General features: G+C 47.2%; 2 protein-coding genes across 4 annotated transcripts; both read right to left on the bottom strand.

Moving 5' to 3' along the window:
* Window positions 1-5,373: 5,373 nt before the first annotated feature.
* MTHFD2 (methylenetetrahydrofolate dehydrogenase (NADP+ dependent) 2, methenyltetrahydrofolate cyclohydrolase) lies at window positions 5,374-11,777 on the bottom strand. Its single transcript, XM_081961249.1, has 8 exons — window positions 11,497-11,777; window positions 10,309-10,493; window positions 9,557-9,679; window positions 9,151-9,303; window positions 8,384-8,491; window positions 7,169-7,261; window positions 6,772-6,897; window positions 5,374-6,098 (listed from the first exon to the last, which is right to left on the bottom strand). The coding sequence occupies exons 1-8, from the start codon at window positions 11,760-11,762 to the stop codon at window positions 5,959-5,961; spliced, it is 1,194 nt and encodes a 397-aa protein (XP_081817375.1). The 5' UTR covers window positions 11,763-11,777; the 3' UTR covers window positions 5,374-5,958.
* Window positions 11,778-16,689: 4,912 nt separating this feature from the next.
* On the bottom strand, window positions 16,690-24,194 carry BOLA3 (bolA family member 3). Of its 3 annotated transcripts, XR_014176078.1 has the most exons (5): window positions 23,501-24,164; window positions 23,159-23,285; window positions 19,189-19,277; window positions 18,729-18,869; window positions 16,690-18,069 (listed from the first exon to the last, which is right to left on the bottom strand). XR_014176078.1 is itself a non-coding variant. In XM_081961256.1 (4 exons), exons 1-4 carry the CDS (start codon window positions 23,537-23,539, stop codon window positions 18,863-18,865), a joined length of 288 nt encoding a protein of 95 aa, XP_081817382.1. In that variant the 5' UTR covers window positions 23,540-24,194; the 3' UTR covers window positions 16,690-18,862. The 3 variants fall into 3 exon arrangements, 2 of the variants coding, with proteins under 2 accessions (XP_081817382.1, XP_081817381.1); XM_081961256.1 differs by having other exon boundaries at window positions 16,690-18,895; window positions 23,501-24,194; XM_081961255.1 differs by having other exon boundaries at window positions 16,690-18,869; window positions 23,501-24,158.
* Between the last annotated feature and the right edge of the window lie 704 nt (window positions 24,195-24,898).

The following is a 24,898-nucleotide window of genomic DNA, read 5'->3' as shown; positions in this document are numbered from 1 at the left end:
AAAGCAACAGCAGTGGAGGCTGGTCTTCCTTGCATGTAAGTCTTCTCAACACAGGGATTGGCTGGAGCAAGGATCAGTGAAGGGAGTGTAACCTTTACCTTTTACCTTTTACCTTTTATTTCGATTTTTATACCGCCCCCTCTCCCCAAAGGGACTCGGGGCGGTGTACAGTCAAGTGAAATAGATAAAATAGACTACAAACATGGAAACATAAAAAACATAGAAGAGGAGGCAATACAACACTATACAGGTAAAGCAGATAAAAAACAGTATATAAACAATCATAAAAAATACCCAATTAAAATTACCCAGTTAAAAATATATCTGCCAAGAGGTATAATGAGGTTATGAATGGTCCAGGCCGGCTAAACGGAACAGGTGAGTCTTCAGTTTTCGTCGAAAGGATAGAAAGTCGGTGGTGGTTCTGATATCGGGGGGGAGGTCATTCCAGAGGGTTGGGCCCATCACAGAGAAGGCTCTACTCCTAGGTGTCGCCCGTTGGCACTGCCTAGTGGACGGCACCCGGAGGAGCCCCTCCCTGTGAGAGCGAATCGGTCGCAGGGAAGTGTGTGGTAGGATGCGATCCCGCAAGTACCTAGGTCCTGAGCCATGGAGCGCTTTAAAGATGGTGATTAACACCTTGAAACGCACCCGAAAGACCACAGGCAGCCAGTGCAGCTCGCGCAGGAGCGGTGTTACGTGGGAGTACCTAGTACTCCCAAAAATAGCCCGCGCGGCTGCGTTCTGGACTAGCTGCAGTCTTCGAGCGCGTCCCAAGGGAAGCCCCATGTAGAGGGCATTGCAGTAGTCCAGCCGAGACGTCACCAGTGCATGAGTGACCGTGCGTAGGGCATCCCGGTCCAGTAGGGGGCGCAATTGGCGCACCAGGCGAACCTGGTGGAACGCCCCCCTTGCCACGGCTGCCACATGGTCGTCCATTGACAGCCGGGCATCTAGGAGGACGCCCAAATTGCGCGCCCGTTCCACAGGGGGCAATTGTTCGCCCCCTATGGCCAGCAATGGAGTCAGCTGGCTGAACCGAGGTGCCGGTAGCCACAGCCACTCAGTCTTGGAGGGGTTGAGTTTGAGTCTGTTGTCCCCCATCCAGACCCCGACGGCTTCCAAACACCGGGTCATCACCTCGACAGCCTCGTTGGGGTGGTCTGGGGTGGAAATGTACAGCTGCGTATCGTCAGCGTACAGATGATACTCCACCCCAAAACCACGGATGATCTCCCCCAGCGGCTTCACATATGCGTTGAACAGAAGGGGCGAGAGGACCGACCCGAGGCACCCCACAAGTGAGTGGCCTCGGAGTCGACCTCTGCCCCCCTGCCAACACACATTGCATCCGGTCGGAGAGGTAGGAGCCGAACCACCGCAAAACGGTGCCTCCAACTCCCATCCCCCCCAGCCGGCGCAATAGGATACCATGGTCGATGGTATCAAAAGCCACCGAGAGATCTAATAGGACCAGGATAGGGGAACAACCCCTATCTCTGGCCCTCCAGAGATCATCGACCAACGCGACCAAGGCCGCCTCCGTGCTGTGTCCGGGCCGGAAGCCGGACTGGCGTGGGTCTAGATATTCGGATTCCTCAAGGTGTCGTGGAAACTGCTGTGCCACCACATTCTCTACAACCTTCGCTAAAAAGGGAAGGTTGGAGACTGGACGATAATTAGCTAGCTCCATCGGGTCAAGGGAAGGCCTCTTGAGTAAGGGCCTCACCACCGCCTCTTTCAAGGCGGCAGGAAAGGACCCCTCGCTCAAAGAGGCATTCACCAGGCCCAGTAGCCAGCCTCGTGTCACTTCCCAGGATGCCAGTACCAACCAGGAGGGACACGGGTCCATTAAACATGTGGTCGGTCGCAGCCGTCCACGCAACCTATCCAAATCCTCGGGGGCAACAGACGCAAACTCCTCCCAGAGTGGTCTCACAAGACTCATTGTTGGCGGCTCTTCTGGTCCACTGAAGGGGGTCCATCCGCTCCGGATCTGAGCGATTTTGTCCTGCAGATATTCCCCAAACTCCTCTGCTCTGCCCTGTAGAGGGGCTTCCCGCGTCCTCTGCGATAAGAGAGAGCGGGTCACCCGAAACAGGGCGGCAGGGCGGTTATCGGCGGACGCAATAAGAGTGGCACAATGTCTGCGTTTGGCCACTCTTAATGCCACAAGGTAAGTCCGTAAATAGGCTCTTACTTGTGTTCGGTCAGATTCGGAGCGTGAAGACCTCCACCTGTCCTCTAGGCGTCTCCTATGGCGCTTCATCACCCTCAGGTCCTCGGTGAACCAAGGAGCCCGGGTGGGTCGTCGCCGCAGGAGAGGCCGCAAAGGCGCAACTCGGTCCAGGGCCCCAGCGGCCGCCCTATTCCAGGCGGCCACTAGGTTCTCGGAGCGAGCGCGGGTCAGGGCTACAGGGAATGGCCACCTTCGTGTGTGGGGCCCTGAATTAATTGGGTCAGGTCCATGGCTGTCATGGAAGCCATGAACTCCCGAGCTACCTCGGATGCTTCCCCCGTCGACGGCAAGTTGAAATCCCCCATAACCACAAGCTTGGGGGTCTCAACTGCCGTCTCTGAGATCAGCTCGAGGAGCTCGGGCAGGGCTGCTGACGTATAGCGAGGAGCCAAGTATACAATCAGCAAGCCCCACTGCCTCCCTGGGCCCCATTTCACACCAAGGGACTCACATCCGGGTATCTGAGGTACAGTGAGCTCTCTCGGCTCTAGACATTCCCGTATCACTACCGCCACCCCACCACCCTTACCCAAGGCTCAAGGCTGATGAAATGCACAGAAACCCGGCGGGCACATTTCCACAAGGGGTAAACCACCCTCGTGGCCCAACCAGGTCTCCGTTATCCCTGCAAGGTCCAGCTCCCCCTCTGAGATCAACTCATTAATGAGGGGGGCCTTGTTGGTCACGGACCTTGCATTGCAGAGCATCAGCCTCAGGCCTTGGCTCTGTAGTTCCTGACCACCTAGGTTGCGGGGGTTGGTACAAACGACCGGGTGTAACCAACAACCACGGTTTCCCAACCGACGCTGTGGTCTTCTCCTGTCCTCGCATCCCCCACCTCCCCGCGACCGATGTAATAAGGCAACCCTCTATTGGAACGTTCTTTCCCCTCCCCCCCTCCACCACACTCACTTCCCTCCTGGACTCACCTGTTCGCCTGGCACTGGACCTCCTCCTGGACAGATTTCCCTCCCCTCCTACCCTAAAACCCTCCCTGGAGCCCCCTAAAAAGGAAAAAAAAAATAGTTAAAAACCCCCTAAGCCTCCGTTTCTTCCACCTCTCGGGGTCTATAAACCCGTCATCAAGGCGGGCCCTTGCAAGCGTCAAGGGCCATGCCTGCAAGAGGGGGGTCTCCCGCAGGCGGAGCAGGTCAAGCCTCGTATAAATAATCTTCAGAATCTTAAAAACACGATGGGGTCAAAGGTATTATAGATGGTAAATGGTCAGTCATAGAAAAAAAAAAAGGGGGGGGGGAGAGATCTTAGATGTCCAAATGGTGGTCTGGGTGGAGAGATGGTCCAAAGGGTAGATGATCCTAGGTGGTCCTAGGTGGGTGGGAGTTCATAGAGAGAGTTTAAAGATGGTAATCTGGAGTTCTTAAGGAATGGAGTTCCCGATTGGGAGGGGGCCGATGTTCATGGGGGGCAGATGGTCTTGGCCTAAACACCCCTGTGGCCTACCTATAGCCCTAATATAAGGCTTCCGGTAACCTCCGGTGTTCCAGGCTGCCCCCAGCCGCCCCCAACCTCCATTCCAGTCCTACTCTCTCATGACTCCCACCTCAAATCCAGATGTTGGTGGGGACTCACCCAATCACCCAATGTCCTAATGATGTTACTGGCATCCATGACAACTCTTTCAGCGGCTGCTGTTGGAGCCAGCCTCTCTCCTTCCAGTGTCCTTCCAATGTCCTTCCAACTCCTTCTTTTTCCTCTCTCCTTTTTCCTCACTCTCCTTCCAGTCTCTCCTTCTCTCCTTCCAAGCCTCTCAGCTCACCAGCTCACTCCTTCCAAACCTCTCAGTTCACCCGTTCACCAGTCTCTTTCCATCCAACCTCACATTCCTCCTTCCTGCCGTTCTCACATTCTTCCTTCCTGTCGCTCTCTGCAAAACGTCCCAAAACGCTCCCACAAACGTCGCCATTTCCAGCTCTCCAACTCTCCAGCCTCTTTCCTCACCAGCGCCACAGCCTCTTTCCTTCCAGCCTCACAATTCCAGCCTCACAATTCCTCCTACTAGCTGTTCTCTCCAAAACGCTCCAAAACGCTCCAAACATTGCCGCTGTCGCTGACACACACGTCGCCATTTCCGTTGCCGGTTTCTCTCCCCCATTCCGCACATCATCTGCTCTCTATCCTTCCCGCCAGTCTTCTGACCCACCCTGGCAGACCCAAATGGGTCAAAAATGAGCCAGGGTGGTCATGCTATCTGACTCCCGACTCCCGACCCTCGGATGGAAATGAGGGTCGGATACAACCTTTCCGCCCATTGCTGCGCTCCTTGATATTCCGGAGCTTTAAGAGGCGACTGCCATCGCCAGAAGCTCCTCCTCCTTACAGGCAGAAAAAAACAATGAACCTGCCCACATTACCTGCCTTCCATCCTGATTCCAGATAGTGTCACCAACGCCCACTTTGGGTTGAGCTGCTTGAGGGGTTGCACAAACCAGTCACCCCAACATGACATTTGGTGGGACACCTGAGGGAGCAGGACAAAGCTGCACGTACCATCTCTGTGCAAAATGACAGCCCAGGTTTTCACTCAAAAAAAAAAAAAACCCCAACAAGCCAGACAAAAGAGAATTGCCAGTTTCTGCAGCCAGTGAAGCCAAGGAATCGCAGAGGAGTCACTTGTTCAAAGGAGAAAACTGAAAACAACACAGCACTTCCTATCCCGAAACTCCCACATGAAATCAGTAAGGAGGCAAACACTGCCTGGATTTTGGGAAGGGGACAACAAATTATGCTGACACACTTTTCTGCCAATCCCAGGATGGCAGAAACATCCATTAATTTGGTCACAAGGAAACAACACAAACGATTCCGCAGCAGCTGGATAAACGCATGTGTTCCTTATTCCTGGCTCCTAGAGCAGCAGCAGCAGCAGCAGCCGGCGTGATGTGTTCTAAGGCTTGTGGGAGAGAGCGCCTTATTCACTGCTGCCACCTTCTTCAGCCAGGATGCTGCCCAGACGCAAGGACTTGAATCCCTAGATAAAATCAAAGCGTATCTTTAATCCATCTAGGGGAGGATTACCCCCCCAGCAGAGGGACCCTGCAATGTTGGACAGAGAAAGAAGACTGCCAGCCACGCCACAGCTACGTTCTGATAAAATATATGATGGAACTAAAGACTTTACAAGCAACGGTTACTTTTATTCAGATACATCCAGCAATATTACTCCTTGCTCAGATAAACACAAGCAAGTTGGAATAAGCATGGAGAGCTCACCTTATTTTGTCTAAGCGTCGCCTAGCTTTCAAGCCAATTCTTCCTTTAAAACAGGAAAAAACTGAGTATTGAAGAGGCTATCAACTGCTTTGCTAAGCATTATTAAATATAAATATGGCTTTGTAGAAAATAGTAACTTTTGACTCCAGATTAGCTGCAATATAATCCTAACAAATAATTTATATCCTGGGTTCAGCCAAGGTTAGTCAGTTCAAGTGTATACATTTCTACTATAAAAAATACATTTTTGGCCCTTTGTTACTCTTTCAGGCTGAAAGTTGTGCTCTCATTTTCTGCATTTCACAGTAGCAGTTTAAAAGGTAGGAATCATGTGTACGACTGACAGGAGCTACTCTGCCTGGGAGGAAAATTGCTTTATATAAATATTGCACAGCAGCTGGCCAAAACATTTCATCGAATAAATAAAGACGGCATTGCTTCTAGGGAGGCAATCTGGAATGTCACTTTTGGCCACAAGAAGTCCATCATCAAGCACTAAAGGTTTCAAGATGCTGGGCTCTCAGCATTTTCTTGGCAGCAATAATGGTGTTTTTCATAAGCATAGCAACAGTCATGGGGCCAACCCCACCAGGAACTGGCGTGATGTAACTGGCTTTCTGCTTGACTCCTGAAAAGGGGGAAAGAAAGAAATGCCGCATTTAGATGACAGATCTAAGAATAACGGTATCTCATATTCTATTTAACTTTTTCTTGCCTGGGTAAAACCTTACTTTTCTCGCTACTGAATTGCATTGCATTGCATTGCATTTCTTAACTGAAAGGAAGTCCCTTGCGTCGTAACTGAGTTCCCCCCTTCATGGAATATCCTCCCGCGACTGGCCTCCTCCTCTTCACAATGGCCTCCAGCTTTTGTTCAAGACACCTGGCGCCAGATGACACACACTCATTTTCTGAACACTTGGCTTTGAATTACTGAAATGAAAGCCGCAACGACTTTCCAAATCCCGTAACCCACCCAAAGCTTCTCCCAGTACAGAGAGATGCAGTATAAAGTTACAGGGAAAAACCAGAGGCTCTCGGGACAAAGTATTTACTAGTTAGCTACATTAAAACCAACTTCATTTCCTGCCATTTGGAAAAGTGATGTAAGTTGTCCACAGATTAGCTTCCCAACTTGTTCAAAACTGCACATGACTTTCTGCATTAGAGTGAGCACGTAGAGAAAGGCAAGGGACGTTATCGCTCCAGTAGCTGAAATTGGACTCCCTCCCCCTTGTCAGAATGCAGCTACAAATCTTCATATCAAGAAAGGATTTAGACCTTACAAATCAACTGCCTACCTTCAAAATCCACATCTCCAACAAGTTTTGGCTTGGCAGTGACAGGATCCTGGATTCTGTTTATGCCAACATCAATTACAGCAGCTCCTTCTTTGATCATATCAGCTGTAATCAGATTGGGAATGCCTGAAAAACAGTAGATAATATAAAAAAACTCCTATGGTTTGCTTAGTTCACCGAGCTGACAGGAAGAGAGAAAACGCAGATCCATGGCCAGGCCTTTGGCTTGGGACCCCTCCCAAGAGCTTCCCCAGGACTTTCCGGAATGCAGAAGCACACGCGCACACGGCAGAGGCTTCCTAGCGCTGTCACTTGGTTGGGGGGGGGGGTCAACAGTGTCGCCTCAGGAGGTTCTTTTTTCAACTTTCTCTCCTAAACAAGCCACTCAAGACCTTACCTGCGGCTGCAACCACAATATCAGCAAGGATGGTGTGCTGTTTGAGCTGCTCTTTTGGAGTGTAGCGGTGAGAAATTGTTACCGTTGCATCCCCTAAAAAATAATAAAACATAATAAAAATATGATAAACAATAATAAAGATAATGATGGAACAATTTACTTTGGACCCATTAAAAAGCCATATAAAGCAGAAATGAATGAGGCTCATGTTTATTAGAGAGCCTGAAAACTTTTGCAAACAACTTGCTAAATTCCTGCATCATAATAGCAGCGGCACTAAAATAGACACCAGGATCAAGATCTGGGACGGTTTGGGCTGAAAAGACCATAAATTCTGCTCAAAACAACTCTTGGACTAAGCAGTCTAGCTTTTAACAGGAAATCCCTCAGACCGGGCTGCGGTTGAGGGATCCACTTGTGGGCTTCACTGAAGATAACAAGGTTTGTGTCAAGCCGGCCTCCTTCAGCAACCAAGAAAGAAACAACTTAACTCCATTTTGCAGAATTAAGAGTACTTTTACTGGTTATGAAAAGATAGCAGCAAAGTAAAGCAAGGTCTGAGGCAGAAGCGTGCAAAATCATACATATCAATATGTGACCAAACCCCCTCCCCCCGACAACCCCCATCCCATTGTCCAATCTGCAAATCCCTCAGGTGTCATGTGGGCTGCATCTCCAAGAAGCATCATCAGGTTGGTATGCAGGACGGTTGGCCTTGACCAGCTCTAAACATGTGCAGCCATCAGCATGCGCAGTAGACGATGAGAACAAGCCTTCCTCTTAACAATCTCTCCTGTACCAAACATTCCCCTCCCAAATACCATGCCTCCCCCCCCCCCCCCCCGTTTCAATGGCATCCGAAAGCGAATAGCGAAACAGAGGCTGACAGTTTGTACGGTCTTGAGAAGACAACTGGCCGCAAGATATTGAAGTGGGTGGATTGCAGCCTTGGAGGAAGAGGCTCCCGCAGAGATGGCAGTGCACTTCCCTTACTGGCCATTCACATCTGCCCTCCAGAGGCTCAGAGGACCTTTGATTCCAAGAATGCGACAACCCAAAGATGCAGCTCACTGCTTTGACCTTCAGGCCACAAGCTGACTCCTCAGCCATCTCACCCCTCCTGAAATGTGCCTCCGTGTGCCACAATGAGGGCAACAAATCTCAACTCGCCCTCCCCCCCCCCCAAGCTATGCATTTGGCCATCTAGACCCTCACCTCCTGGGCGCTCATGCCGTCCGTCTGTGTGGAGAAGCATTGCGATGGGCATGCCAACGTTCTTGGATCGCCCGGCCACCACCACGTTCTTGCCCAGGGTTGGGATCCCTGCAATAAAGTACACAAAAGCCCCTCAGGGAATGTGCTTTCCCGGGAATAGCGCCATCAACAGGATAGCAAAAGCAATAGCATTTAGATTTATATGCTGGTAGTCCTCAATTTACGATTACAACTGAGCCCAATGTTTATATGGCTAAGTGGGAAATTTGTTAAGTTGCTCCATTTTAAAACTTTCCTTGCCACGTTTGTTAAGTGAATCACTGCAGATGTTAAATTAGTAACATGGTTGTTAAGTGAATCTGGTTTTGACTTTGCTTCCCAGGAGGTTGAAAAGGGGACCACGTGACCCCAGGACACTGTGACTGCCATAAATATGAGCCAGTTGTCGAGCACCCAAATGTAAATCATATGACCGTGGGGATGCTGCAATCGTCATAAGTGTGAAAAATGGGCGTAAGTCACTTTTTTCAGTGCCATTGAGGCTAAGTGAATTGTCCTCAGCCGAGGACTTCCTGTGCTGTTCCCCATAGTGCTTTATAGCAGCCTCTGAGCAATTTACAGAGTCAGCGTGTTACTCCCAACCATCTGGGTCCTCGTTTTACCCGCCTCGGGAGGATGAAAGGCTGAGTCAACTCCTGGCCCTGGGCAGTCAGCCTGCAATACTGCGTCCCAGCCCCTGTGCCCCAGGACAGGTACCCCGCTCCTACCTGTCCTCTTGATGATTTCCCACACACCCCAAGGTGTGGCAGGCAACATGGAATACTGGTCCAAGCACATGCGGCCGACATTCACCACGTGGAATCCATCCACGTCCTTTTCAGGGTTCACAGCATTGCAGATCTTTCGCTCGTCAATATGCTCTGCAAGAAAGGGGGAGACAGATTTCACACGTCTGACCACAAAATGGGGCCTGGCAAGGAGCACGGGGAGTTAACAAGTGAGGCTGCCAAGTGTTGCCGGAGGATAGGAATTCACCTGAAGGAGGTGGAATTGGCTGAACTTGCAAAACTCAAAAAGTGACAGGTTGCTTTGCAACATTACAAGTCAACTTGGTGCATTCCAAAAATCAGGAATGCCTGATACAAATCTCCCAAAAGCCCAGGACTTGCTCACCTGGTAAAGGAAGCTGCACAAGCAAGCCATCGACATTGGTATCATGATTTAATTTGACAATTAAGTCAAGCAGCTCCTCTTCTGTGACAGAGGCTGGTTTCAGGATGGTCTCACTACTAATTCCTGCAAAAGAACAAATGCAATATGAGGAGGTGGAAGTTACTCGAAACGGCCTGTCCACATGCCAGTCGGCGTGGCCCAGAATAGAAGAGGCTGACAACGTGCCATTCAGGAAGACCTCTCAGCAGCTGCCCAAGATCCTGCTTTGGAACTGCAGTCCTGGCCACGCCTGCCGGTTGCAGCAACAACCCAGAAAGCAGCCGTGAATGACAAATCCTCCTGCAAGGTCCCATCCTCATCCGCCATGAAACAGTCAAGGGCCTGAAATTTCCTATCCAATTGCTGAATTCGGTGTCCCAGTCATAGGACTTGGCTATATGCAGACCCACCAATGCCAAAGCCGGTGACTCCCTTAAGCTGAGTTTTATGCCACATTTGTTTTTGTTTTTTTTTATGATCTGGGCTTGAACTGTCCTAAAATCTGCATGTTCCACTTACTGACTCTGAAGGGAAGCTGCTGCAGCTGCCTGTCTCCAAGAGGAGGGGACAGATGGACCTTCAAAAGACAACCCCACCCCCTTCTTGAGCAAGCGCTGCCTGGCAGAAGGCCAGAGAAGAGGCGGACAGACACTCCAGATTTACCTGCCCCGCTCTCGACAGCTAGCTAGAGAAGTCAGCTCGGGCAAACTCACCCACATCAGCGGCTGCTCGGGTCTTGTTCAGCACGTAGGAGTGGCTGGCAGGATTTTCTCCCACTAGAACGACGCTGAGGTGGGGCCTCTTGTGGCCAGCAGCAACCCATTGTTCTACTTCGTGACAGGCTTCCCGCCTAATCTGCCGTGCCAGCTTCTGTCCAGAGATGACAACTGCTTCGTCCCTGCAAAGGAGGAGCACGGAGCCTCGGTTTCCCTAAGCAGCCTGGGCCATTTGTGCCCACTGACAGCCCAGGTACAATGAATGGAAGGAGGCTCTCTGCAGGCGGAGGCCACCCACAGCATCTCAGCCGCAAGGAGTGGCTGCCCAGAGGTTGGTGCAACTTCACAGCTGTGCCCCAACTGGGCGCCCAGAAGCCTCCCTCTGACACCGCAAGGGCCCTGGAATCCCCTGACCGACGGGAGGCTGCAGTGTTTGGCTTCTCCGCACGGGAGTCTTCTTTGGCCTCCTTTGGGTGCGCCCAAAAGCGCCTCCTGCTTTCGCCACTGACCCCCCTATTCAAGCAAGCCGCTGCTGGGCAATTCAAAGACGGAGGCCCGGGCAGCCTTTCCTGCGACCCGGGACTCCAGAGGGCGAATTGCGGCCAGCGCAACTTCTTTAGCTGGTTGCAAACAGCAGCCAAGCCAAGCGACTCCCCGAGCAAGGAAGCTACAGAGGCGGCCGGCGGGCTGCGCGCCTGGTGTTTTGGGGGCATCCAGTATAAGGCGCTCCAAACGAGCGACCACCTTCTCAGTATTGCATCAGGCATCCAGGAGGCGTTCGTGGCTGCGAGAGATTTCCCGCTGGAGGAATCCGAGGCCAGGCGTGCAGGCCAAGCAGCGACCGCGGAGCTCTGGCCCGGATCCCTTTGCCCGGCAGGTGGGCTGGACCGAAGGAAGCCTTGGGCAGGACTCAGGGCTGCGGGGGCTCCGCCAAGCGCTCCCGGGGCCGCGGGGGGTGGGGTGGGGGCGGGATTGGGACCGACGGCCGATGCAAGCAGCCCACAGGATTTCATCAGCCTGCAGCGCGGCGAGCGGCCACTGGGGGGCCCCGTCCTCCGCCAGCCCAGCGCGGCTGTGTCCTCCCCGAGAGGCAGTGGCCGGGGGAGCGGGAGCCGCGGGCAGCGCCCTCCGGTGTGCCGCGCCCGGATTCAGAGCCTCCCCCGGATTCGGAGCCTCTTCGCTTACCTGGGGGCCGTCAGGTGCAGCCTCCGCGCAGCCCTCGGCAGGTGTCGGCAGCCGCAGCCGTCGCAGCCGGCCCCTCCCCAGGCGGCCCGGGCCGAGGCTCGGAGGAGCAAGCGCGGGTAACCCAGAGGCGCCATAGCCGCCAGAACGACGCGGAGGACGGGCAGGAGCGGGGAGCGCGGCGACGGCGGCTCAAAAGGGGGAAGGCGGAAAAAGCCCTCGAAGCGCCCCTTATAAAAACTCCGGCCCCGCCCCGCTCGCCGCGCCATTGGCTGACACGGCGGCGGCTCTTGCGCAGCCGATGACGACAGCGGGAAACTCGGCGATTGGCGGAGGGAAAAACTGACGCAATCGACGGACCGACGGGGACAAAAGGCGGGCCGAGGCGGCTGTCGTGAATTCTGATTCGCGAAGCAGTGCAAGCTCTGCGCTCATTGGCCCGTGCCCACCCTTCGCACGAAGCCTGTGCATGAGCTGAAGGATAGAGTGCTCTTGTACTCGAGGCTCCTTGCAAGGGAATGACCAGTAGGTATCCGCCGCGTGCTAAACGATTTGCCGTCTACAATTTTACAAAGGAATTTCCCCGAAATTTCCCTAAGACTGCCTCTGTACAAATCGACGCTGACTTTTAGTGTTTTTTCAAAATGTATAAATTGTTTTGCAATTTCCTGTAAAATTTTCCCAGGTTTTTATTAAATGACTAATTCCTAAGCCTTTTTTCTCCTTGTGAAAAAGGGACAAGATTTGCCCTTCCTTGATCTACCAATACTCCAAGAGTTCCTAAAGATAATAGTAGGTATTAATTTTAGCCATACCAATCAAGAAAGCAATATTACTAATAGCAAATGACAGTGGAAAACCCCCTGAAAAATATAATAAAATAATTATTGCACCAAAAACAGTAACTGCCTAAGTTTGGCAACATTACTAGAAAATCTTTGTTTTAAAAAAGGCTTTTTAAAATTTTCACATACCGTTGTTTCAAATCAGATTCCAATTCCGATGAAGTATTACAAATTCTTTTAGTAAAAACCCAAGTCCCAAATTGATGGTAAATCCAAAATATTTGAAATATAGCTAAGAAAAACTTAAATATCTTTATTACACAAATGATCAATTCAGAATAGTAACAATTTTCTTAGTTCCAAATGTGACAAGAATAAGTCAAATCCAATAATGGGACAAGTTCAAATTACATCTAGCTCCTAAATTGCATATCCAGCTAAAATTAGTATTATCACTATTAAACGTTCTCTAAGATATCCAGTGTATTCAGTTTATTAATTTTACGATCAAGGAAGTTAACTTCTTGTCCTTTAAAAAACAACTTTTCACTATTTAGCTGGGTTACCACAAACGGTGCATCACTTGTCAGTTCCATCAACTCCCAATAAAAGGGTGTTTTGAAGTGGCGGCTGATTCTTCCCAACCTGCGAAAGCTTTTAGTAACAGCGGTGGCATCTGCATCAAATTTCTGAAATCACAAGTGCTCAGGCTGAATAATTTCCCTCAGAGCACTCTGGGACTAGAAATTTTGTCATTCTATAAAAATGTTAAAAATACATTTTCTCAGCACTCTGTTGACCAAAATAGTAAGGTTGTGAGAGAAAATTGCACCTTTAATCCATATCAATACTTTCCATATCATGAAGGTTTCAGCATTGGCATTCACAGGGGCCCCATTTAACAAAATAAAATGTAATGGTGAGGAAAGTATGGTTTTACACTTAGGCAATGGCACAGGTACAGAATAGGTGGTACCTGGTTTAATAACATCTAGGCGTCCTAGTCGACAATCACATAAATATGAGCCAGCAGTGTGTTGCAGCCACCAAAAAAGCTAATGCAGTCCTAGGCTGCATTGATAAAGAGAATCAAGATCATGTGAAGTGTTGGTAGCATTTTATAATGCTTTGGTAAGGCCACACTTGTAATATTCCATCCAGTTTTGGTTGCCATGATATTGATGTTGAGATCGATATTGATATTGAGAGGTTGAGCCTTTAGAAAGCAATGATTAGGATAGGCTAAAACATATGAAGAAAGATTGTAGGAAGTGGGTATGTCTAATCTAATGAAAATAAGGACTAGGAGTTACACAATAGCAGTGTTTCAATATCTGCCACAAAGAAGAGGGGGCCACCCTATTCTCCAAAGTACCTGAAGGCAGAACAAGAAGCAATGGATGGAAAGTAATCACGGAGAGAACCAACCTAGAACTGAGGAGAAATTTCCTGACTATGAAACAGCCTGCCTCCAGAAATTATGGGTGCTCCATCACTGGAGGTTTTAAACAAGAGACTGGACAGCCATTTGTCTGAAATGGTATAGGTATAGGATGTCTTGCTTGTGCAGGGAATTGGATTAGAAGACCTCCAAGGTCCCTTCCCATTCCGTTATTCTATTCTTTTATTGTTATTCATTTTGTCTTGCTTTGCTGAAAATACCAGCATGTCTGAGGAAAACTTCGCAAGCATGAACAATTGTCCCAGTGAAGCCGTTGCATCTTTAATTCTCCGTTCCACTGAAGGATGCCGTGCCCTCCCTCTCGCACTGCTTAGGGGGCTGGATGGGCAGCAACGGGCTGAAACTAAACCCTTGCAAGACCGAATGGCTCTAGGTTTGGGGTTCGTTGGCTGAAGGAGAATGGACATCTTTGGCCTTGGATAGAGTGGCACTACGCCAAACAGTTCTCCCGGACTCATGACTCCTGCTCAAAGAGCAGGTGGTGGTTGTGGCCAGGAGGGCCTTTGTGCAACTGTGGGTTGTGCGCCAGTTACACCCTTTCCTGGACCAACAATAAATGCCTACTCACCGTCACTCCTGCCCTAGTCACTTCCCGTCTTGACTATTGCAGCGCGTGCCCTTGAAGAGCATCCGGAAGCTCCAGTTGTTGCAAAATGCAGCAGCCCGTATGGTTTTGTGCACATTGTGCACAGGTATCACCCCTCCTGCAGGAGCTGCATTAGTGGCCGATTTGCTTCTGGGTGCAATTCAAGGTGCTGGTTATCACTTTTAAAGACCTTCATGTCTTGGGACCAGGTTATCTGAGGGACCGTCTCTTGCTGGTCACATCTACCCAACCCATCAGAGCAGGGAGGCAGGGAATGTTGTGGGTCCCATCCCCGAGGGAGACCCAGAAGGGCCTCCTCTGCAGTGCCCCCCCCTCTCTGGAACATCTAGAGATTACAATGGCCCCTACTCTAACGCTCTTCCGGAAGGCGCTAAAGACCTGGTTCTGCTAGCGGGTCTGGGGAACCCAGAGCAGAATGGAGCCCATTAAATGGTTCATGTGATTTTGTTATATTGTACTATATTAATTTATTTGATTCTTTTTGTTAGTTTTTATTTTTTAAATGTGGTTTTATATTCTGTAAGCCGCCTTGAGTCACCATGGGAGAATAGGCGGAAATATAAATTCAATAATAAACAAATAAATAATAACTAAGTACCCAGCAGAATGAAGGGTAAGGAACCCGGTGACTTCTGGTGCACTCTTTAGCACCGGCAATCATGGCTGGAAGTAGAGAGGCCATGCCCCAGTCCCAGCCCCAATTTGAGAATCACACATCGCCTCGGAGGACTTACATCTACAGGGTCACGGATTAAAAAACCCATTTCCAAACTCATTGTCTTCCAGAGGCTTTGAAATCCAATTCATCTGGATTGGATCACAGAGTTGTTCTCAGGATCCTGTCAATATTCAACTTATAGTACGTAGTGAAGGAAAGTCTAGGAGCGCCTGTCATTTCAAGGAAAGTGGTTTGAACCAGATGAATTTCTTTTGACAAATGCTGTTCTGGAACCGATTACAGCTTTTCTCATCAGCAAAGGGAAAATCTGGAATCCGTGGTTAATGCAATTAATAGGAAGGACGTTTCCCAAAGTAAAATGTGACATGCTTCTGTGTATAGCTTCTATAATGTCAGCATTGTACAAGATCAGCGCTTGTGAGAAATATGTTTGTGCTGCGCTGGTTTGTTTTGTTAGACTGACTCTTCATGCTAAATCTATAAACTACTGAAACTCTTGTATCTGTAAATTTTAACTAGGTGAAATGGTGCGTCATAGGGCAACAATTTTTGAACCAAGACACCTCAAATAGGTTGTTACAGAATGCATCCAAAATTTAGGATCCACGACTTGTGCGAGATTGAAATTTGGTAAATTTGTGGTCACTTCAGTGATGCCATGCTGCTGTGCCACTGCCTGGAAGTTCAGTAGCCCCCACCCACCCACCCACCCCCCAGCTGTCCAGAGACAAGGCAGAAGTCTGGCCTCTTCTTTGGCTGCTGAAGATCAAGTAGACTGGTACTGCACTCGCTCTCAGCCAGCCATGGCCAAGCTGGCAGAGGACTACAGCTCCCACTGCTTTTTTGCCCTTGTTCATCCCACTTCTCTGTTTAGGTTAAAAAAACCCAACTATAAAATGATGACCCAACAGGACATGGGGTTGTTTAATTAGATTCAAAGGAAGATTCTTTTTTCGTTGTGCTAAGGACCCAATGCGCGTGGGGTTGTTTTTTGTTTTTTGCTAATTCTATCCTCAATCTTTCATGCCCCCAACCCCAATGTTTTCTTGTGATCAGAACATTTCTAGGAAATTTATATCTTTAGTTGAAAGTCAAAGTATTGCCCGCTGAACCCAATATGGTGGTTAAACAGCCATACTTTTGCTGGACAATTATGCTTTGTCAAAGATAATTCAGGTTTATTTATTCATATCCCACCTTTATTGTTTTTTGAAATAATAGCGCAGTGAACCATCTTTCTCCTTACCTTCCTCACAACCAACCCTGGTGAGGTGAGTTGGGCCGAGAGGACAGTTGGCTTATTTATATAATTTATTTGCTGTCCATCTCATAGCAAATAACTCTAGGCAGCTTCCAGCATTAAATGCTTTTCATGGCTAAGGCTAGGGTTAGTCTAGAACTCACTGTCTTCCGGTTTCTTCTAGCCCTGGTGCCTTAACCACTAGACCAAACTAGCTCTGATAAGTCCAACCAGTTGCCTAGATTGAGGAAACCACACCAGATATAAGTAGAAGCTGAAGCCAATAAAGAGACATCGTTACAAAGTCCCCATAAAAATTGCAGTATAAGCTGTAAAATACACTTAATAGTTTTTAAAAAGCCATCATTCTCTCTTCCTCCCGCCCTCTCCAACAAAAATAAAACATGATTAAGGACCATGATGGAAGCTTTGTACATCATTCCACAAGTAGACATTTTATTGTCACAATGATCTCCTTCAAAAACATAGCTGTATGATTTAGTCCTTCCATGTAGCAAAGAAGTGTGCCAGGGTAACAATGTTTGCATGAATGTTTACAAGCTTGGAAAGGATTGGGATACATTCAACTTGGAGGTCTCTACTTTACGAGGGTTTGCAGTTCACACAAAGTTGTGCCTGTGAGTAAAGCTCTACCCCAAACTCAAATTATTTTCCTGCGTTGGCAGCCATTTCTGTAGAGGATGACTTTCGTGTGTGAGTGAGTAAGAACAGCTGTAGAGCAGGGGTGCCAAACTTGCGGCCTGGATGGGGTTTAGCGAATGGAGAAAAAATCCCGATACATCACGTGTAGCAGTAGAGAGTTCAACTTCTCCGATGTAGGAGGGGGGGGGGGGGGGAAGAGACCTACTCGCACAATACACTTCCCCCTTGAAATATTGAGCCCAATATTGTGCTTCCCCTTTACAGACCCTGTGCAATACCTTAACAGGTGCTCTTCACTAATACCAGTCTATATTATTATATTCGATGTAATCACTAAGCATCAAAAATTATTTGATGGCACACAATGCATCTACCCACACCCGATGCTCTGCCCAGTTCAGAACCACGAAGTACGTGTGGGTCAGAAAGCTCATATGGACTTTTATGTTTGACATCTGTTTAGTTCTCTCAATTAGTGGGAAATAATTGTGTGGTTCTTGCCTCACAATCAGGCGGCTGTGATTTTGATCCTAGGTAGAGTCAGATATTTCTCTCTCTGGGCACACTGAGACTATATCATTAAAAGAAGATGATGATTACTTCTAAGAGGAATATTTGTAAGTGAGCTTGACTTATTTTTCTAGCTTCCCCATAAATGTACAAAAATAATGCCATTCTATTAAGGAATACGATTCTTAAAGCTGTGGCACCTTTCAAGTTCTGGTGCAGGGCTCAGGATAAGCCCAAAGTACAGGCAGTCCTTGGTTAATGAGGGGAATGGACTGGGAACCCATCACAACATGGCATGGTCATAGAATGTGACATCACATGACTGCGCTGGCTTACGCCAGCAGCTCCAGAGGTTCCACACAGTTGTTAAGCATGTCCCCATGGGTGACCTCCTGCCAGCTTCTCCACTGACATTACTTTTCAGAAGCCAACAGGGGAGATCACGTGGCCATTGTAAATGGTGAGCTGGTTGCCAGTGACTGAATTGCAATCATGTGACTCCAGGGATGTTGCAAAGGCCTCGAGTCTCTTCCTTCACCACTGACATCATTCAGAATGACTGCTGAAGGAATGGTCATTAGCCAAAGATTACCTGTAATCCTCCAAATAACATTTTAAGCATGCAGAGCCCTACTAGAAACAGGATGTAGGGATTTACAATTGAATTGGAAGAAGAAAAATGTCATTTAAATTTATTTCCCACCTTCAGAATACTATTATGTCGAACTATTCTTCATTAAAACTCTACCTTATTTGGTATTACACATAAAGCAATAAATAGACTAACAGATATCACCTTCTTAACAACAGAAGGAAAAGGCAGCCCTATCCATCATACCTAATGATGATGCATTACTGGGATTGTTTAAAGATAATCTTAGAAAACTAGACTGTCCAAGAATTGGTATAAAAGCTCTTTAAGAAAGGCTGTTTAGACTTCAAGCAATTTTAATACTTGTGAGTCTACAACTATTAGCATCCCCCATTATCAGAACTTTCAATAAAAGCAGCAGCAATTTGCGTTGTATTTCAAGTAAATTTCCACCTGAGACATGACAGAGTTTTTAATTAAAAATAAGAGCAAGATAATGTTGCAAATGTTTTTCCTATTCTTTTTCATTCTTAGCTCTAATACCGTGGATAAAGAGACTTTCACTATAAGTTCAACTAGTCTTCTTGAAAAAAAAACACAATTAAACGAGCTAAATTTTCAACCTGACATAAATATTGCTGCTGAATCAACCAGGCATTGGTGATGAAGAAGGGGGGAAGAGAGAAATGCAACCCACTAGTTTTATGATTTTCCCAGTGGCCATCTTCTCACAACTTCTGAGAGGCACAGTTTTCATATGCTATCAGTCAGTTCTGTGCTTGGGAACAGAAGTGAATATCCGCAGTCCATGCATTGTTTTAATTTCTTCACTTAGGGCCTAGAAGAAGGAGGCATTGTAAACAGCTATGCAAAAGAAAAAAATAATTTCAGGCACAAACTGGCAACATATAATATATAAGCTATCCATTCATAGGATAAGAAACAAGCCCAAATACTAAATATAGCAGTTTTCACTTTACTTAGTATTTCTAGGCCACCTTTGAGAACAGAGCTCCTCCCAATTAAAATTAAGACATCTGAACAATGCAAAAGAATCACCAGAGGCACGCATGAAGTCTGGAGGAGTAAATAATTGGAAATACTTGAAATCCAAAGCTCCCATAGAATTCCCATAGTGTTAAGGTCCACCTGCTTACCTGATTAACCATCTGGTGCTGCTGAATTGTTCTCTTTTCCTTAAAATCTTCTGATTCTATATGTATTTCGTACATTGCTCCACAACCACCTTGACAAAATGAGTTGATTTTATCACATTTAGGGATTAATATGCTTCAATCTTTTCAGCTATTTAAACTTCACATTTTTAAACTTATTAAGACTGTTTTAGGTAGAGATTATATGTTCCTATAATTGGAAATACTGTATTTTTCGGAGTATAAGACATACTTTTTCCCCCTAAGAGGGTGAAAATTTGGGTGCGTCTTATACACTGAATGTAGTCCCACCCACTCACCGTCCCTCATCCTTTGGCCTCTGCCTCCCATCATTTACCTCCTTGCAGCAAACGGGAAAATGAGGCTTGCAGAGGCTGCAATAAGTTATAACAATCCCTGCAGCCTGAAACAGCTGATGATCAGGAGGCAGGCTTAAACTAAAAGTGAAACTTGCTGTTTGCTCCAGGAAGCAAATTGTTGGGAGGCAGAAGCAATTTTTTTCTTGTGCTAATCAGGTTGTTTGCTGTTTGTTCCAAGAAGATAAGTCAATAACTATAAATGCCTATAGAATGTTCAAATTATTAGACTTATTTTTAAAGACTGCTTTATTATTGTTCTAGACAGTTTAACAAAATGAAGAAGCTTTTTAAAATAAATGCTTGATCTGAAGAAGCCCAGTGCTATTGTATCTTCTTTTAAATAGCAGAGAACAACTATACTTCCAGAAAGCATATCAATATTAACAGCTTCTGTACAAGTATAGTCTGAAATGTAACACTACAAACAGCGTATATTGTCTGTACTGTTTACTGTTTGTTGCAAGGAGCCAAATTGCTGGGAGGCAGAAGCAGATCCCCCCCCCCTGTTTTCCTCCCCAAAAGCTAAGTGCATCTTATACTTTGGAGCATCTTATACTCCGAAAAACACAGTAAGTATTTCATAACTGAATATAAAAAGCAGTAGCTCACAAGCAAAAAATAACAAAGTTAATAAATCATTTAGGAAGCATCTTTTGAATAATAAGAGACAAGATTAAGCTCATTTTAGGTATTGTCCAGATGGTTTACTACAAATCAGCTGGATTCTTAGTTAAAAACATATCTAAAAACAAATGAACATGATTATTCACATCTCCCAACTAGAAACCATCTTAACCAAACTTTTTAATTATTTCCAGGCTATTTATCCAGATATTTCTCCCAAATGCATTAATTAACCAAGGGTGCACACCCTAGTCTTACTCTTCAATATCAATTTATTTACCCATCAATTCCATTTACAGTATTCGCTTCCTCCACATTTGTACAATATCTCATCATCCAAGGAAACCTGGTTTGGTATATTGGTGAAAGTATCAGGCAAGCAATGAGGGGATTGTAAATTCTAGCCCTGCCTTAGGAATTAAGTCAATTGGCTGATACTCTCTCACCCTCAGAAGAAGTTATGGCAATGTGGCGTTAGCCCTCCTCATCTACTTCCAAGTCACTTTTTATTTCCATCAAAAATGTTGTGCATTTTCTCTATCTCTTTTAATCTTCAATCTCTCAGACTAATAATCCCACGTGCTTCTGAGATACTCACTTCACTAACATTTATCTTGTATTCATCCACAAAATGTTGATATTCAGAGCTTCTATTTCATTTGGACTTTTGTTATGGTGTTTAGATTGGGATCAAGATTTTTGATTCACCTCTCTCTTCGAGGAGGCCCATCCAAGTGGACATATATAAATATAGAGCCATGTCATTCTGTCATGTCACTTTTTCTGTCCAGTGGAATATCATTCTTGTCACTCTACACATTTTTATCTACTTTTCTTTAATTCTGTTGAGAGAGTAATCTATTTTTTCACAGAAGATGTATGCTTTATGATCGTTATGGATTGTTTTATTCAGTCACTCTGCTTTGTCCCACATTCAGAATGTTTTTATCATCTTATATGTATCCTTCACAAACTATCTCAATTCTTCATTAAAGATAATCAAACCCACTATGATTTTAGAATTATATTCTGTTTATGCTTAATCTATGTATTCAAAACAGTTATTTTTCTAAAAAGAAACTCACCAAACAATCAGCAGTGAGATGTGGGACCTTCAAAGGCCCAGCTTTTCTGCTGCCTCTCATTTTGTTCCACTCATCCATTCATATCAGAACATTTTTCTCTCCAGATTGTAGTCATTAAGAATGTTGCATTATTTTCCCCAAAACTCATCTCTGGTTCTTCCATTATGACTTTTATGGAGAATAACATACTCTCTTAGTTTCATATGCAACTGACTTACAACAACTTAGATACCATCAATTCATACTTTCCAGCATTTGTTTTAGCCCATTCATTTGTTAATGAATTCATTAAACATATTTCTTCACTTCTCTGCATTTATTCATTTCAGTCATAAATTCATTCCCTGTCATTTACTCTTCTTACACTGCAAGTGGCAATCTTCAATATAGCATGGGCATGACTAGATCACCTAGAACAGGGGTCCCCAATCCCCAAGCCATGGCCCACTACCAGGCCTTCAGCTATTTGGAACCAGGCTGCGGAAGTGGTAGGCGAGCATGCATGCTGGTGGGGGGGGGGGGGGGGGGAATGGTTCTGCATGAGCGGTGGGCACACAAATGGAGCTGCGTGAACACGTGCCCATTCCCTGCATGCCCACCGGTCGTGTGGAACCATCCCCTTTCCTCCCCACCCAGCTGGTCCACAGAGCTGAAATGGTTGGGGAACTCTGACCTAGAATTGATCTTTCAAGGTGTTTCAAGGTGTTAATCACCATCTTTAAAGCGCTCCTTGGCTCAGGACCTAGGTACTTGCGGGATCGCATCCTACCACACACTTCCCTGCGACCGATTCGCTCTCACAGGGAGGGGCTCCTCCGGGTGCCGTCCACTAGGCAGTGCCAACGGGCGACACCTAGGAGTAGAGCCTTCTCTGTGATGGGCCCAACCCTCTGGAATGACCTCCCACCCCGATATCAGAACCACCACCGACTTTCTCTCCTTTCAACGAAAACTGAAGACTCACCTGTTCCGTTTAGCCGGCCTGGACCATTCATAACCTCATTATACCTCTTGGCAGATATATTTTTAACTGGGTAATTTTAATTGGGTATTTTTTAGGATTGTTTATATACTGTTTTTTATCTGCTTTACCTGTACAGTGTTGTATTGCCTCCTCTTCTATGTTTTATGTTTCCATGTTTGTAGTCTATTTTATCTATTTCACTTGACTGTACACCGCCCCGAGTCCCTTTGGGGAGAGGGGGCGGTATAAAAATTGAAATAAAAGGTAAAAAAGGTAAAGATCTTCTCCATTCATTGTGCCTTTGGTTAATAAATGCTTTCTAAAAATGCTTTTTACTAAGTTAGAAAAAAGCAGCATGATTTACAAGCCTCAATTGCATGAGCAGCAACTATATGCAGTATTCCCTGCTAATTTGCAAAGATTATACCAATTTGAAGATGTTGTGCAATATACCACATGTAGTACACCATTACTTAACATATTTACCCCAAGCAAGCGCACACTATTCCCGATCAGGTAAGTTCTCTCTAAATCAACATAACATTGCTTGCATTCTACCAACTATCAGTATATATTTCAGGATGTGGACCTTTTATGTACTGCTTGACTAGCCGTGTCACTGGATTATTTCGCTAAAGCATTCCAATCTTTTGGGAACTCATTCCAAATATAACGTACATTTAACAGTGGAAAAAAAAATTGACTCAATCTTAATCTAAGGATTAAGATTCTAATTGCAACGAAACACCAATCAACACCTTTCTTCAAATCTGAGGTTGCAGTAAAACGACATGAGAAGAAGACAAGGGCTACGGCAGTAGAATAAGCAGGCAAATCCTCCATTTCATATCCACAGATCGGAACGAGGCAGCCGCGTGAAGATCATGGCAGAAAACCCCCAGAATCGTCTCTCTCCTCACCTGAGATATCGACGACTTTAATCGCAGCAGCCTGGGGGAACTTCTCCTGAAGGACTCGGGTCACCCGGATTTCCCCCTCGGTTTGGGAAGCGAAGGGCCGCCCTCCGCGGCGCAGAAGAAAAGCGATCTGCGGGGAAACGGAAACGATTCTGGTCAGCAGCAAGTCAAGCGGGGTCGAAGCCTCCCCGCCCCTCCCTCCCGCCCTCCCCGGGGGACTCCGCTCCGGGATAGGGAAGGCAGCGAGGGATTCCCGGCTTCGGGCAGTCCACGCCCCTTTTATCCCTTCGGTCGCCCTCCGCCAGACTCCGCCGGAGCCTCTCCGATTCCCTCCCGGGCACCGACCTTCCTCCGGCAGGCGGGAAACCAGGCGGCAGCGGCCATGATGCCGTGAGGTCACAGGTGGGCGCGGCCCGCCGGCGCCGGGTGGTGACGTAAGGCCCAGGGCCCGTCGGCTGGCGCGGCGGCCGAAGGGCGGGGAGGGCCGCGGGGCACCCTGGCAAACGGCTCGCCTGGCCGCTTGGAGAGCGCAGTCACGCAGGCAGACACGGGTAGTTCTCGGCTTACAACCGTTCCTTTCGTGGCCGTTGAAAGTTCCAACGCTACTGAAAAAAAGGCATGGCGGTCGCGGCGGTCACGTGGTCAAAATCAGGCCGTCTGACGGCTGGTTCGCGTTTGTGACGGTCGCAGTGCCCCGGGGGTCACGTGATCAGGCCCTTTGGCGACTTTCTGACCAGCAAATTCAGTGGGGGAGCGAGATTCACTTCACAGCTCGGTTCTTCATTTAACAACTCTGGTGAACCACTTAACAAAGATGGCAGGAAATGTCGTAAAATGGGGCAAAACTCAATAAATTTTTCAGCAACATAAATTTGGGTTCAACTGTGGTTGTAAGTCGAGGACTCCCTGTACTACTTTTATTATAAAAGGGCACCAGAGAAGGTGCAGTGGAGAAGGTGCTGGCCTAGAAACCAGGAGGCAGGAAGTTCCAGCCCCGTCTTAGACATGAAAGCCAGCTGGGTGGTTTCCAGCCAGCTCCTCTGTTGGAGGAAACGTCCTTCTGGGTTTAAGTTCCAAGTGGGGGGAAAAGACACTGGGAACACGGAGGCTGCGTGGAAAGATGGTTTAATGGTGGACAGGACCACGTGGCTTGAGCTCCTGAAGAGAAAAGGGGGATCAGATGCTTCCAGATGTTGGGTGAAGAAGGAAAAAAGAGAGTGAGATGCTGAAAAGTCCCTGGTTTTATGCCCTCTCTGGCCTTTGATCTTGAGCTTGCATTCTGATTGGTTGTCAGACTCCCATGGGGCCATACAGGGGCAACTCTCTAGGCTGTGTTATGAGTCCAGGTTTGGTTGAGCATTTCCTCTTCCCATGTGCCCTGTGGTGGGATGGGTAAAGGGCTAATGCTATCATGCTTTAATCCCATCACCCTGGAGCTGAATGGGGGAGATCTTTGTTATGCAGAATAGACTGCATCAGGCCTTTTAATGGCCCATTGACAAAGGTGGGGGCTATTGAGAGTGAGCCTGTTTCCTGCCTAAAACATGTTTCTCCATTTCTTATCCAGGGAAATATAATATTCTGCCTTTTCAATATTTCCAAGGATATTTCATTTTTCTAGGAGAGGAGTGGATTTTAACTTCCTACACCGATTTGTCAGTCCAACCCACCTGGCAGGGTTGTTGTTGGGAAAATAGGTAGCAGGAATATTAGATATCCTACCTTGATCTTTTTTTAAAAAAA

Source organism: Natrix helvetica (genome assembly GCF_964273705.1).
Source record: "Natrix helvetica genome assembly, chromosome: 8".
NCBI lineage: Eukaryota > Metazoa > Chordata > Lepidosauria > Squamata > Natricidae > Natrix > Natrix helvetica.
Note: the sequence above shows the minus strand (reverse complement) of the source record. Positions and strands in the feature narration are given on the sequence as shown.